The 13,411-nt window shown below is 44.2% G+C and overlaps 1 protein-coding gene across 4 annotated transcripts in view; it reads right to left on the minus strand.

Moving 5' to 3' along the window:
• TRIO (trio Rho guanine nucleotide exchange factor) overlaps positions 1-13,411 on the minus strand; it is a 270,608-nt gene that overhangs the window by 151,795 nt on the left and 105,402 nt on the right. For all 4 annotated transcript variants that reach the window (XM_028737945.2, XM_028737948.2, XM_028737949.2 and 1 more), the window contains exon 9: positions 4,349-4,579. In XM_028737945.2, coding sequence (XP_028593778.2) covers positions 4,349-4,579 — 231 coding nt within the window. The remainder of the gene's footprint in view (positions 1-4,348; positions 4,580-13,411) is intronic.

Genomic DNA, 13,411 nt, shown 5'->3' on the forward strand with positions numbered 1-13,411 from the left:
AATCATAGAGCTGTAGAGTTGGAAGGGACCCAAGGGACATCTAGTCCAACCCCCTCCAATGAAGGAATCTCAGCTAAAGCATCCATGACAGATGGCCACCCAACCTCTGCTTGAAAACCTCCAAGGAAGGAGAGACCACAAACTCCCGGGGAAGACTGTTCCTCTGCCAAACAGCTCTTACTGTCAGAAAGTTCTTCCTGACATTTAGTGGGAATCCCCTTGCTTGTAACTTGAAGCCACGGGTTCAAATCCTACCCTCCAGAGCAGGAGTAAACAAGCTGTGCCCTCTTTCATGTGATAGCCCTTGAGATATTTGAAGATATCTCTCAGCCTCCTCTTTTCCAGGCTAAACATACCCAGCTCCTTCAACCGTTCCTCGTAAGGCTTGGCTTCCTTTATCATCTTGCTTGCCCTCTTCTGCACACGTTCCAGCTTGTCAACATCTTTCTTAAATTGTGGTGCCCAGAATTGGACAGAGCATTCCAGGTGTGGCCTGACCAAGGCACATAGATGCTGCACAGAGTGAGAGCTGGATCTTTGTGAAGCAGCAAAAAGGCAATGGCACCATCGAGTACTAACTGCATAACAGCTAATTCATATAAAATGTCCATATTATTCCTAAGAGATCTCATAGCTTGTTGTTGTGTCCACCTACACTACATTCTACTGATATGATGCACTAATTGCCCTTCGAAATGTACACACAGTTTGTATACAGTGATGGCAAGGTGTAACAGGCCTTGCCAACAAATATCTCATGCGAACTAAATGTGCACGCTACAACATTCCCCAGAATCCTTTGCACACTCCAAGGCCTATATGCAAGGCCTGCTTGGCAGACAAGTTCATACAAAGCGTTCCCTGTAGGCGTCACATTTGAAAACCAGTGAAATTAAGTAGAACTGTATCTTATCCTGAGATGTTGCTTTGCATGTCTAACCATCAAATGCAGGGCTTTAATTGTCTCATCGGGCAAGAACTCTGCTTTCAATACACATCGGGCCCCAAAGTTTTTACTAATCAGAATCTACTCAGCAGCTAAACATTCTGGGTTCTGAAGCCAACAGACACATCACAATGCTATTGCAATTAAGACGGTAACAAAAGCAAGATGTTCCCCTACTCCACAAATTCTCTACAGATGCATCATACTGGCAGGCTCCAGTGCAACTGAAGAGCTCTTCCTTAAAAGCAAAGTTTAATTCAAGCCCGTCCAAGTAATATTTTCAGGAATTGCATGTAACGTTAAGAGCCAACTTCCACCCTGGAGTCTGCAAACACAGCGAAGCCTCATTCATCAGACATTCCGCTTCTGCTTATATTAGTCAGAGATATTATACAGCCTTCGGGCAAACATTCATTCTACAGATTCTTCCCTGGTTGACTATAGCAAAAGCCTTGAGCATTAGCCAGAAGTTCAACCATTGTTCAAATTAAGAGGAAAAAAGAGAGCACTGCAGGTCTGCGAAGGAGGAAGAATGAAGAACAAAGGAAGCAGTTCTGCGCAAAGGAAGAAAGGATGTCTTCAAAGACTGCACTATAATTTTGAATTGAGCACGCGGTTTTCTATGACTGTTCAAAAAATGTAAATAAAGTACCTGGTCTCTTTACCATGGTTAAGAGGTCAGGAGTGTATGGAACAGCCGTGCAGAAATTCTCCTTGTGCAGAAATTCCCACTGGCATTTTAAATCATTGTTAAGGCTGCTGTTGGCGTTCCGACTAACCCTGGTTCTTTCTTAACCAGAATTTCCTAACCAGTCAACATCGTTAAGATATTAAGAGCAGGTCTCCCTGGTCTGCCCCAAAATCCTTCCACCTAAAAATTCCCCATTGCTTCAAAAGAAACAGATGTAGTTTTTATGAGTGTGTATATATCCTTGCTATGAGCATTTTCAGCAGCTTCCTGAATAGCTATTGGAACTTATATTTAGTTTTCTAAGCCACATTCGCTCTCCAACAACATGGAGCCAGGTGACATCATTTGCTTAGGGACCAGGCAGCAGAAAAACCCATTGTGAAATGAAGCCTGTTCATCACGTACAATTTAAGCTTCAACTGTTTTGTATACTGTTTCATGTTTTTTTACTTTACAGGTCCCTGGCTGTAGGATGAAAAGATATGGTGCTTGAAAGCTAGATCTGGAAGAACTTATCATTTCTGCTAAATCCTACATGCTGAGAAGATGCAACCTATTTGCAGTCGGCGAGAATGTAGCGCAAACTTGATTAAAATTTGGTGAGCTATCAGGCCAGATAAAAATTGCTCAAGTGGGGTGTGTGTGTGTGTGTGTGTAAGGAGGATATGAAACTCTCACACCTAGGGAATTCATGTAGGGTAGACATGGGAGCAGAAAGTGGCAAAACATTACAGCAGATGACGCTTTTGCCCAAACAGTGAAATCACTCTGGGTCTCTGCATTCCTCGGGAGGTCAATTTTTGATGGATTCAAAGCCACCCTAATTCATCTGATAGTCACTGATGCAGATGACAGGCAACCGCTGCTTTCAACAAACTGGTATGTGCAGATCAAACGATATGACAGCAGTGCCACTTTCAAAATTACACCTGTCAATTTGGTGACAAAATAAAACCGTTTCCTTTCCTCCTCTCCCCCCTTTTAATCCACCAGTAGGAAATGCAGGTGAGAATGTGGGAGAGATACAGCATGGGCTCCTGATGTAAACGAAAGCCAGTGAGGCTTGGGGAAGGAACAAGGAAAGAAGGCATTTCAGGTTAGTGGGTCACCTTAGTCATTTTTATAATTGTCAGAGGCTGCATGGCGCCAACAAATGATCTTGGGGAATAGGTCCCTACAGGGATCTTTTGAAGCTGCCTGACAAGCATGGTAGGGGCTTCCCCTCCATACTCCACCGAGAGCCCTAGACATGCCTCACTTACTTTGAAGAGGCTGGAAGGTCCTGGGAGATTGGCTGGTAAGGACGACGCAGTGACAGGTTCTCAAAGTCCTGCTTCTTCCTCTGTCAGTCCAGCTCTGGTGGCTGACGCTCAAGTCTTTTACTTAACAGTCAAACATGCCCTGTCCATGCCATCTTCCTTATTTATTACACTGACTTGTGTTGAGAGGTAGAGAGTTTCTACTGCCACCAGATCACCAGAAGCAAACATAGGTGTGTTTCTGTGTGTGATCTCCCCCTTCACCCAAATGCAAGATCCCTGGCTAGGCTTTTCTTTCGTCACCTGGCCGGGAATCAACTGCCACCTCATAAGCTCAGTCCTTTAATATGCACCCTCCCTTTTGGAAGACTCCCGGTTTCCTTCAACTGAGCGTGCTTGGAATTTTCCACACAAAATTTAGTTACTTGCTCTGAGAAAGGTTGAGGAGAAGAGGAACGCGAGGCCTTCTGTGGAAGCCAAGGCGTACACTTGTATTTGTTTTTACAATTTCCCTTAAATTTAAACCAAATCTGCCTTCATCATACATGCCTTGCCGCTGCATCTGCACACAACTCAGAAAGTATAATATTCACATGCACGTTATGCAATATGAAAGTACAATGAGGATGCACAAGATTCTCAGGTTGTAGGCCTCGAAACACTCAGCCAGAATCAGCCGCCATTTTCTTTTCTGCACTAATGGCTTACTGTATAGAGAGTGCCAAATATCCCCATCCATCAACAGTGTGCAGTAATGTTCTCCCTTCTCAGCTGGAAATTTAAGATTTGTTATCAGCCTTGGTTTTCAATTTTAGCTTAGTTTTCAATAAACTGTCAATAATCATTTTAGGTAAAAGGTAAAGGACCCCATGGCGGTTAAGTCCAGTCAAAGGCGACTATGGGGTTGTGGCGCTTATCTCGCTTTCAGGCCGAGGGAGCCAGCATTTGTCCACAGACAGTTTTCTGGGTCATGTGGCCAGCATGACTAAACCGCTTCTGGTGCAACGAGACACCATGATGGAAACCAGAGTGCATGGAAACACCGTTTACCTTCCCGCCACAGCAGTACCTATTTATCTACTTGCACTGGTGTGCTTTCGAACTGCTAGGCTGGCAGGAGCTGAGACAGAGCAACGGGAGCTCACCCCGTCGCGGGGATTCGAACCGCTGGCCTTCTGATCGGCAAGGCCAGGAGGCTCAGTGGTTTAGACCACAGCGCCACCAATAATCCCCGCGTCCCCAATAATCATTTTAATTGCATCTAGTACCCTTGGCTAACTGAAAAGGGTTCCGAAGCACACTGGCTGAGAACTCTAATTCCCCCCCGTTTCACTTCTTTTCTTAGACAACGGCAACGTATAGGAAACGGGTGGTTGTGTAAAAAATAAGAATAAAACCCCTTGCAAGCATCTGCAACAGAACATCTCCCGACCCTAGGAGCCATGAACTGACCTGCTGAACATCCTGTTGGAAGACACACAGCTGAAGCCGCTGATGCAGGCGGACCTTCCGATGCTGCCAGATGTTCTCCAGCTGCCTCTGGTGATGCAGCACTTCGTGAATAACATCTAGGGCATGGTGCACCGCCTTGGAGTAGTTCGCGGAAGCGGTTAAGGAGTCTGAACTTCCAGGAGTCAAAGGCCGTTGCAGCTTGTCGAGCAGCGACTTCCCGTCTTGGCTCACCTGTTCAGCGAGACAAGAATTTAAGAGCTCACCTGCAGGCTATGCAAATTTCCAGGATGTGGCACTAGAATTTCACAGTTGCTTGCCCATCTAACGATGAAGGAGAATACCTCCACCTCAAGCACAGGAAGCATGGCATTACTTATTATGGTTGGAATTAAAAGGCGACTATGTTCAAAGGAGGGGAGTACAGCTTTTCTCTTTCAGCCACAGTCCCATTTGCTACAATAAATTCTTCTTCCGGAGCAGGGGTGGAGAAACCTGTCACCCAACCCTCCAGGTGATGCCGAACTACAATTCCCGACGATGAGAGTTGTAGTTCAACAATGTCTGGATGATGATGATGATGATGATGATGATAATAATAATAATAATATTATCATCTTAGGACCCACTCTATTTTTGTGATTGCAAGTTGCTCTAAATGTTGGATTTTAAAGCATTTCAATCCTGCTTGGGCCCTTAGGGTGAAGGGCAGGTAATATATTAAATAGTAATAGTAATAACCAGCAGTCCTGTAATAGTAATAACAGGCAGCCTTGTTTAGTTTTTAATGTTCAATGTTTTATCGTGTTTTTAATATTCTGTTGGGAGCCGCCCAGTGTCGCTGGGGAAACCCAGACAGACAGGCGAGATATAAATAAATAATAATAATAATAATTGTTGTTGTTGATAATGTTGTTGTTACCACCACCGGTTCCCGATTCCTGCTCTCAAAGACCCCCCCAAGCTGCAGGGGTTGGGGGGAGGGAGAGAGACAGAGACACACACAGAGAAACAAAGAAGGTCTGTGGAGTATGGGGCAGGGCACTGGGTTGTTTTTATTATGTATTTTGTGTTATTATATTGTGATTTTATATTGTAACCACCCTGAGGCCTGTGAGTATAGGGAGGTATAAAAATTTAAGTAGCAGCAACAACATATGGTCTCTTGAGTACAGTTGTATAAAAGCAGGCACCATTAAAAACCCAGAGCTTTTCAAACACAAATAGCTTAGTCACCTTACTTTTGCTGAATTTTTTTTTTAAAAAAATAACTGCAGGATTTCCCCCCCTCCTTTACGGAACACGAAATACGGTTATCATCCTATAGCGTTCATCTTACAAATGATTCCATAGACATTTTTTAATAACTTGTTAAAAGGTAATGGTCATATTTAATTATCTCGTCTACTATTGAAGCGGATCCAAAAGTAGAAGGATGTGTGTGGATACAGTAGAAGAGTAAGGCCCTTTCTAAGACTCCTATTCCACTCACAATTCCCAGAGTTTCCTGGGGAGAGGGACCAATTGTTGAACCATTCTGGGAATTGTAGCTCTGTGAGAGGAACAGGCCTCTCCTAACAACTGTCAGGACCCTAAAAAACCCACTACAGTTCCCATGATTCTTTGGGGGAAGCCAAAATTGTTCAAAGTCATGCAATAATAGTGTTTTAAATGTAGAGCACAGAAGGGGCCATAGTTTCAAAAACTCAATACTTGACATTCAATACATAATATTTAAGGCTGAGGAGCAACAGGCAGACTGCGGTTTAGATCACACAATTGTGGGAAAGTGCCACCATTGTCAAATAAATTTATTCAGCCAGTTGTTAGCTGTCATCAGATAGGTACACATTAGGCCAAGTGCAGCAAGCATTTCAGTGTGTTCCAGCTGTTGTATTATCACTGAACTTTAGCATTTAATGGTAAACCCTCCAAATTGTCTTCATATGGTTAGAAGACAATTGGTTCTGAAAAGTGCCACCACCAGCCGAACCCATACAAAGCACCGAAGCAGCTTCCTTTCTGCAAAATGAACCTGTATACGACAGGCGACCAAGCAAGCGGATGAGAAACAGCACACAAAAGATAGAGAGGGGGCACTAAAATGAGGCCTTCTAGCTGACGAACACCTCCCGAAAACAGAAGTTGCTACAGGCAACTGGAGGCTTTTGACTACGTGGTGGGTTTTTAAGGCCTGGGCGTTAAGACATATTTGGCAATGAATGTCAAGAATCAAGATTGCCTCTCTCTGAATTTTGAAGCCATACAGGAACTGAGTCTGCTCTAAACCGATTTCATTGAAAAGTTTTATCGGCATCCAACTTGACTAAATGAATGCATTTTGCTTAGCTAAGAATTCCAGCCTCATCGGGCTCAGTGCTTGCAGTGGCTTTGTCTGCAGAAGGACGGAAAGTCTTCAGTAAACCTGGTTCCTTTGCCCATCTATCTTCAAAGAACAGCCAAATATGAAGTATGACAGTGGTGGCAGCAGTAATTTTTCACTCAGTGATCAATCTGATGCTTGAGTGAACACATCTTTTACTTACAATTTATTAAAGTTTATTGAACACGAGGAAAAAAACATGGTTGCCTTAATCTTCATAGCTCCTTTTTACATTATGTAGAAATGGGGTCTAATTTCTTTCTCGCTTCACGCCAATGACAATAACCGACTCTGTACCCTGACAGTAAAAGCTTGCTTACTTCCCTCCCTCTTGAAACACATTCTAAAGAATTGGTTTTTCAACACAATGTTGGTATCTCTTGGGAGTTTTTGTTTTTAACTGGGGGGAAATCCTCCCAAATTAACATGACTGAAAGAGCAATGTCAAATAGCTGTTTAATACTGAGGGAAATTACAGTCTATTACTGGATAATAGCACTAAAAACTGTAGCTAGGTGATATAAAGGTCTGAATGTTCGTGCACAATTAAAAAAAAGGTGTTAAGATACAGCGAATCGTAGTCAAGAACAGGGGTAGGCAACCTAAGGCCTGGGGGCTGGATGCGGCCCAATTGCCCGCGGACAGTCCGGGAATCAGTGTGTTTTTCCATGAGTAGAATGTGTCCTTTTATTTAAAATGCATCTCTGGGTTATTTGTGGGGCCTGCCTGGTGTTTTTACACGAGTAGAGTGTGTGCTTTTATTTAAAATGCATCTCTGAGTTATTTGTGGGGCATAGGAATTTGCTCATTTCCCCCCCTCAAAATATAGTCTGGTTCACCACATGGTCTGAGGGACGGTAAGACTAGCCCCCTGCTGAAAAAGGTTGCTGGCCCCTGGTCCAGGATATCTGAGGGCACCATGCTGTTGAAGGTGCAAGGAATGGCATGGGGAAGATGTGGACCATAGCATTCTCCCATGTTTAATTTTATTTTTTACATCCTCAGCCATCGTAATTGCCTCCTGCCTGCTGAAATGATATACAGTGGTACCTCGGGTTACATACGCTTCAGGTTACATACGCTTCAGGTTACACACTCCGCTAACCCAGAAATAGTGCTTCAGGTTAAGAACTTTGCTTCAGGATAAGAACAGAAATCGGGCTCCGGCGGCGTGGCAGCAGCGGGAGGCCCCATTAGCTAAAGTGGTGCTTCAGGTTAAGAACAGTTTCAGGTTAAGTATGGACCTCCGGAACAAATTAAGTACTTAACCTGAGGTACCACTGTAGCCTGATTTGTGTGGGACTGCCAATTCAAAGTTTCACACCAGGGCTAATCGATGTCCTGTTAGAAGAAGGGAAACTGATAAAGAGTGCAGAGTCGGGTATTAGCGTATATCTGGAGCTCTTGCCACTCTCAGATACAGAGGGAAAGTGTGCCTGATATTAATGAGGATAGTTAAGGTATGCCAGGGTTCACTGGCACCTGTGCATTTGTCAAAGCCTTCTCTCTCTTGGTTCATCTACTCTTGAAGGAAGCTAAATGATCAAGGGCATACTCAGAGTGCCAGTTCAATTAAGCACCTTGGTACTACCTTTTTGCCCCCAATTACACACAATGTGCTACCCATTCCTAAGTTCAAGCCCATAGCAGCTGATGTGTGTATTAAGGGGAGGGCTCTGCCCAAACTGCTTTTGCTGCAGGCACACAGAGAGATGGGATTAAAAAGCCCTTTGCCTGGGCCTGGGCTTGCGTAGGTGTCAATGAGTGGGCAGAGCTTACATTTCTGGCCTTTCTGCCAATGCAGAGTTGAAAAACAGTGCCCTCAATACAGGTTAGCTGCTAACCAGCCCATATGGCAACAAGTCGACACCACCATATTTCAGAAATATCCTGGGTTTTCGTTTGAAAACATTTTTAGAGACTTGACGCCTCCCACCTTTCACAAGACTCTCACTTTATTATTTTAAAGATGCTGTATGTGGTATTTATCCAGCTAAAAAGCACAGCATATCTGTTTTGCTTTTAAATATAAATCTAGCAGCCAGGAGAGGCGATGCACAATTAGTACAGATTTTATTTCGCTCCTTCATCTCTGCATTAAAAGGAACTGCAGTAAAATAATGGCGGCTTCGGAGGTGAAAACTTTCCCTTCTAAGTGACTTTGCCTTAACGGTAAACTGATCAGCAGTTGATTGGATCTCTTAAGTGTTCTTCATCTGTCTTGTACACAGATGCCGCCATTTTGCATTCGGCACTGAAGTTCCAAGGATAGCACAGATGTTGGGTCCACTACTATAACTGGTTCATGGCTCTTGCCTCTGCTCTCTAAGACCACCCTCTCTATCTTGTGATTGGGGAAAACTGGATTGCCATACCTTGTGTGACTCAGTGCATCTGGAAAATCCCCTTTCCCTATGAGCGGCCAGATTCAAATTCACCTATCGCCTCAGATAACCCTTCCCCCTCAGGAATCTAAGTCTTGAATTATTTGTCCCCAAGAGACCACATTGTTCAGTCCTCATGAGGGAAGATTGTTCCAACGCCATTCATCCTTGTAAACCTGAAGAAGCATCTCCAACCCAGTCGTTCAGTCCGGACACTGAGATCCAGGTCTGAGGGTTTTCTGGTTCCCTCACTGCAAGAAGCGAGATCACAGCAAATCAGGCAGAGGGCCTTCTTGGTAGTGGCGCCCGCCCTGTAGAACGCCCTCCCAGCAGATAAATACCGTATTTTTCACTCTATAAGATGCACCAGACCACAAGACGCACCTAGTTTTTGGAGGAGGAAAACAAGAGAATAAATATTCTGAATCTCAGAAGCCAGAACAGCAAGAGGAATCGCTGTGCAGTGAAAGTAGCAATCCCTCTTGCTGTTCTGGCTTCTGGGATAGCTGCGCAGCCTGCATTCGTTCCATAAGATGCACACACATTTCCCCTTACTTTTTAGGAGGGAAAAAGTGAGTCTTATAGAGCCAAAAGTACGGTGACTATACAACTTTAAAAAGGCATCTAAAGCCAGCCCTGTCCAGGGAAGTTTTTAATGTTTGACGTTTTATTACGTTTTTATATCTGTTAGATGCTGCCCAGTGTGGCTGGGGCAACCCAGTCAGATGAGTCGGGTACAAATAATAAAATTATCATTCTTATTATCGCCCTTCCATTGCCTCTCCAATCCTGCTCCCTCGCCTCATCTCTCTTCGTCGTTTTTTTCGCATTAGTCAGGAACCTTAAAGGGACACAAAGCTACATAATCTCCTTGAGGAAACTTTTATTCTTTTGTAACTGTATTGGGTAGGTTTCTCAAGAAACTTCATTACTTACTCGGGGCAACAACCCACTTGTCAGAGTTGGCCCATTGGGGACATAGCTTTTCCACACTCTTGCCCTAGAGCATCTTCTTTCTGTGAAAGCTTACTACAGAGAGCTGCTTCTTGGACACCAACTGCTGGAAACCCCCACATGTAGCCGACGACACACAGCACATTTATGTACTGAAATTATAGCAAAGCGGTGATGTCATCTCTGGCACTAGGGGTGAAGGAACAGCAACTGGTTCACCCAAAAGGCTGGGATTTTGAGGGCCAGGTTCAAGTAAGTAGTTCTGCCAGAAGGAGCCACTACAATAGTTCCCACTAAAGCAGTGGGGTTTTCTTCCCTCTTCTGCCACCCCAACTTGTTTTAGGGGGTCAGGAGGACCCCCAGAATATAACATAGGGCGGTGAGGTCAATAAGAAATGCTTGTATTGAAGGAACGTATGTTTATTCAGTGCAGGCTTCCTCAAACTCGGCCCTCCAGATGTTTTGAGACTACAATTCCCATCATGCCTGACCACTGGTCCTGCTAGCGAGGGATCATGGGAGTTGTAGGCCGAAAACATCTGGAGGGCTGAGGATGAGGAAGCCTGATTTAGTGCAACACTGAATTCCTTCCTGCGTCTCCATCATTTGACTCCAGCAGAGAAAAAGTGGCCACGGGGCTCATTTAAGGTGTTGGCTGCCTCTTCTAGAGGGGGGGAAATGACTTCAGCTTGTATCAACACGCACTGTTAGAAGAAGTGTCCTTTTTCCTCTCTGCCAAGATAGCTCCGAGTCAAAGGTGCAGCGTTCATGTTTCAGCTACAGATGGCAACGACTGACTGAGCAAAACCAGGGATTATTTTTGGTGCGCCTTCAGATGCCAATTCTCTCCCTACTCTTCAAAGCCTCCAGGAGTTCTGAGATCGGGAGCAGATTGCAAACTCCCACCTAACTCCCTTCGCTGCATGCAGATAGTAATGTGAGAGGTCACATTTATAACTCACAAGGAGCAAGGAGCTAAGACAAAATTAAGAAGGCAGTAAATGGGCTGGGGTTGAGGAAGGCCAAGGCCCACCCTCCTTCAGGTTTACGTGGCGTCATGATGGGCCGTTATCCCACAAGAATGTGAGATGTCACATTTGTATTTACACACAATCTGATTGACTCTTCATAAACACAAACTGCTTTTCTCCTGCTCTGAATCTCTTGGGTATAAGGGTGGATGTTAAAGTAAAGCTAAAGGGACCCCTGACCATTAGGTCCAGTCGTGGCCGACTCTGGGGTTGCGGCGCTCATCTCGCTTTATTGGCCGAGGGAGCCAGCGTACAGCTTCCGGGTCATGTGGCCAGCATGTCTAAGCCGCTTCTGGTGAACCAGAGCAGCACATGGAAATGCCATTTACCTTCCCGCCTGAGCGGTTCCTATTTATCTACTTGCACTTTGACGTGCTTTTGAGCTGCTAGGTTGGCAGGAGCAGGGACCGAGCAACAGGAGCTCACCCCATTGCGGGGATTCGAACCGCTGACCTTCTGATCGGCAAGTCCTAGGTTCTGTGGTTTAACCCACAGCGCCACCCGCAACACACAATATTTCTGGTTTTTCACAGGTCTGTTTGTTTACTATAACGGTTGGAGAATAGAAGCACAGAAAATACTTGTTTTAGTGTTCCTGCCCACACACTGAAGTTAATCGAAAGACAGGCAAGATGGATACTGAAAGAAATTGACTGGAACATTTCAACCTGAAAGGATAGGCAAGTGAGGTTAGATCTATGCCTCCTCTGGCCAGTATACAGAACAAGGGCAATAATTTACTAAAACAAGTCTTCAAGATTATCACTGTTAAACTATATTGAGGGACACTAATAAGCTGACAGGTGTCTGAAGTTGGTAAAGAGGATCAGGGACACTTCACAACTACCTGATTCGTGAACAAAACTACCATTCTACTTGCCTCTTCTCAGGCTCCCACAGCAATTACTGTGAGGATTTAGGAAAAAGCAGTTGGGTGTGGAGGGAGGAGAAAAATGCAAAGAATGTTCTGTAGTCAAGAGCTAGAGAAGAAAAAGGACAGAATGGGAAGCTTTCCAAGTGTAAAGGTAGAGCACATTGTAAGGAGCGGGTGGGACTGAAGGCTGCCAGGAAGAGTGAAAAGGCTTACATTTTCCCAAAAGACCAATTGATTCTCCTACAGACCATCCTAAGTATGAAGCTCAGCAGAAGAAGCTGTCCTCATATCTCCACCAACCTCAGAAGTTCAAGGAGGGGAAGCCCAGAAGAAGGCTTCTTTCAGGTATCCCCCAAATTGTGAAATTTACTGTCTACAGAGGTTCATTTAGCATCATTATTTTGCTTTCTTCGTATCTCTTTACCCTTGCCTTTGACAGCTGAAAAGTATTTGTGACCCACCTGGAAACCGGAAATTAACCTGATACCCATTGTGCATGGTTGCTTGGTTTTATTTTAAATAGTACTGTTTTTGTTGCTTCTATCTGCCCTGGGACCTTATGGTGAAGAGTGGGTAACTTTATTATTATTATTATTATTATTATTATTATTATTATCCGTAATAACAACAGCAACATCCCCTAGCAAGGAAGGGAACCTGGGTAAAGACTGAGTGCACCCATCACCTCAACAAATGCGGTGAAATTCACAGGTCATATGTTTTATTGACACAATACATATAACAACTATAGCACCTCCTCCCCGCCAAGTTAACGTGAAACAAAGCCAGCATTTGTTGTGAGACCCAAACTGAATGATCAAATCAATGCTGCATCTATGAGGCAACAAGTCAAATTAATTAATGGCATTATGCTTGCACACAGCCCACAGAAAAACAGCATGAAACATCCCTAGTAGTATTCAGCCCTTAGGGCCTTTCACACAGAAGCAAATCTGGCTTTGCTACAGATGCACTCTCAACAGGGAGCTGCAGCCAATCCCAGCTCCTTCCCAAATCAGCAAATTCGTATCGCACACGTTTGCAAACTGTATGCCTGACATTTGCACTACGCAGTTGAAACTGTACACTTAAAGCATCTTTGCGTACACTTAAAAAGCGTAAACGTTTCCAGAAGAAAAACGGGGTTAATCTGTCGTAAGCAAAAGCAGCAGAATACTCTCCAACGTAAGGTTACCAGACGACAGTCCCCAGATTTACAAATCAGTTCCCATACAAAATCCACTGAAGTTGAAAAGTGTCCCGGGATTCATTGAAAAAAATCTGGTAACCTTACTCCAACACGTTTGCATATATTATTAATATCATGAGTCTATTTGTATGCTGATAGAACCATGTTTGTGTTAAGTACGTATTCTGTAGATGACCTCCTTTGTAACATTTTATTTCGAAATCTTTAAGATAATATTTTAGTTTCCTGTT

The sequence above is a fragment of the Podarcis muralis genome, chromosome 8, assembly GCF_964188315.1.
Source record: "Podarcis muralis chromosome 8, rPodMur119.hap1.1, whole genome shotgun sequence".
Lineage (NCBI taxonomy): Eukaryota > Metazoa > Chordata > Lepidosauria > Squamata > Lacertidae > Podarcis > Podarcis muralis.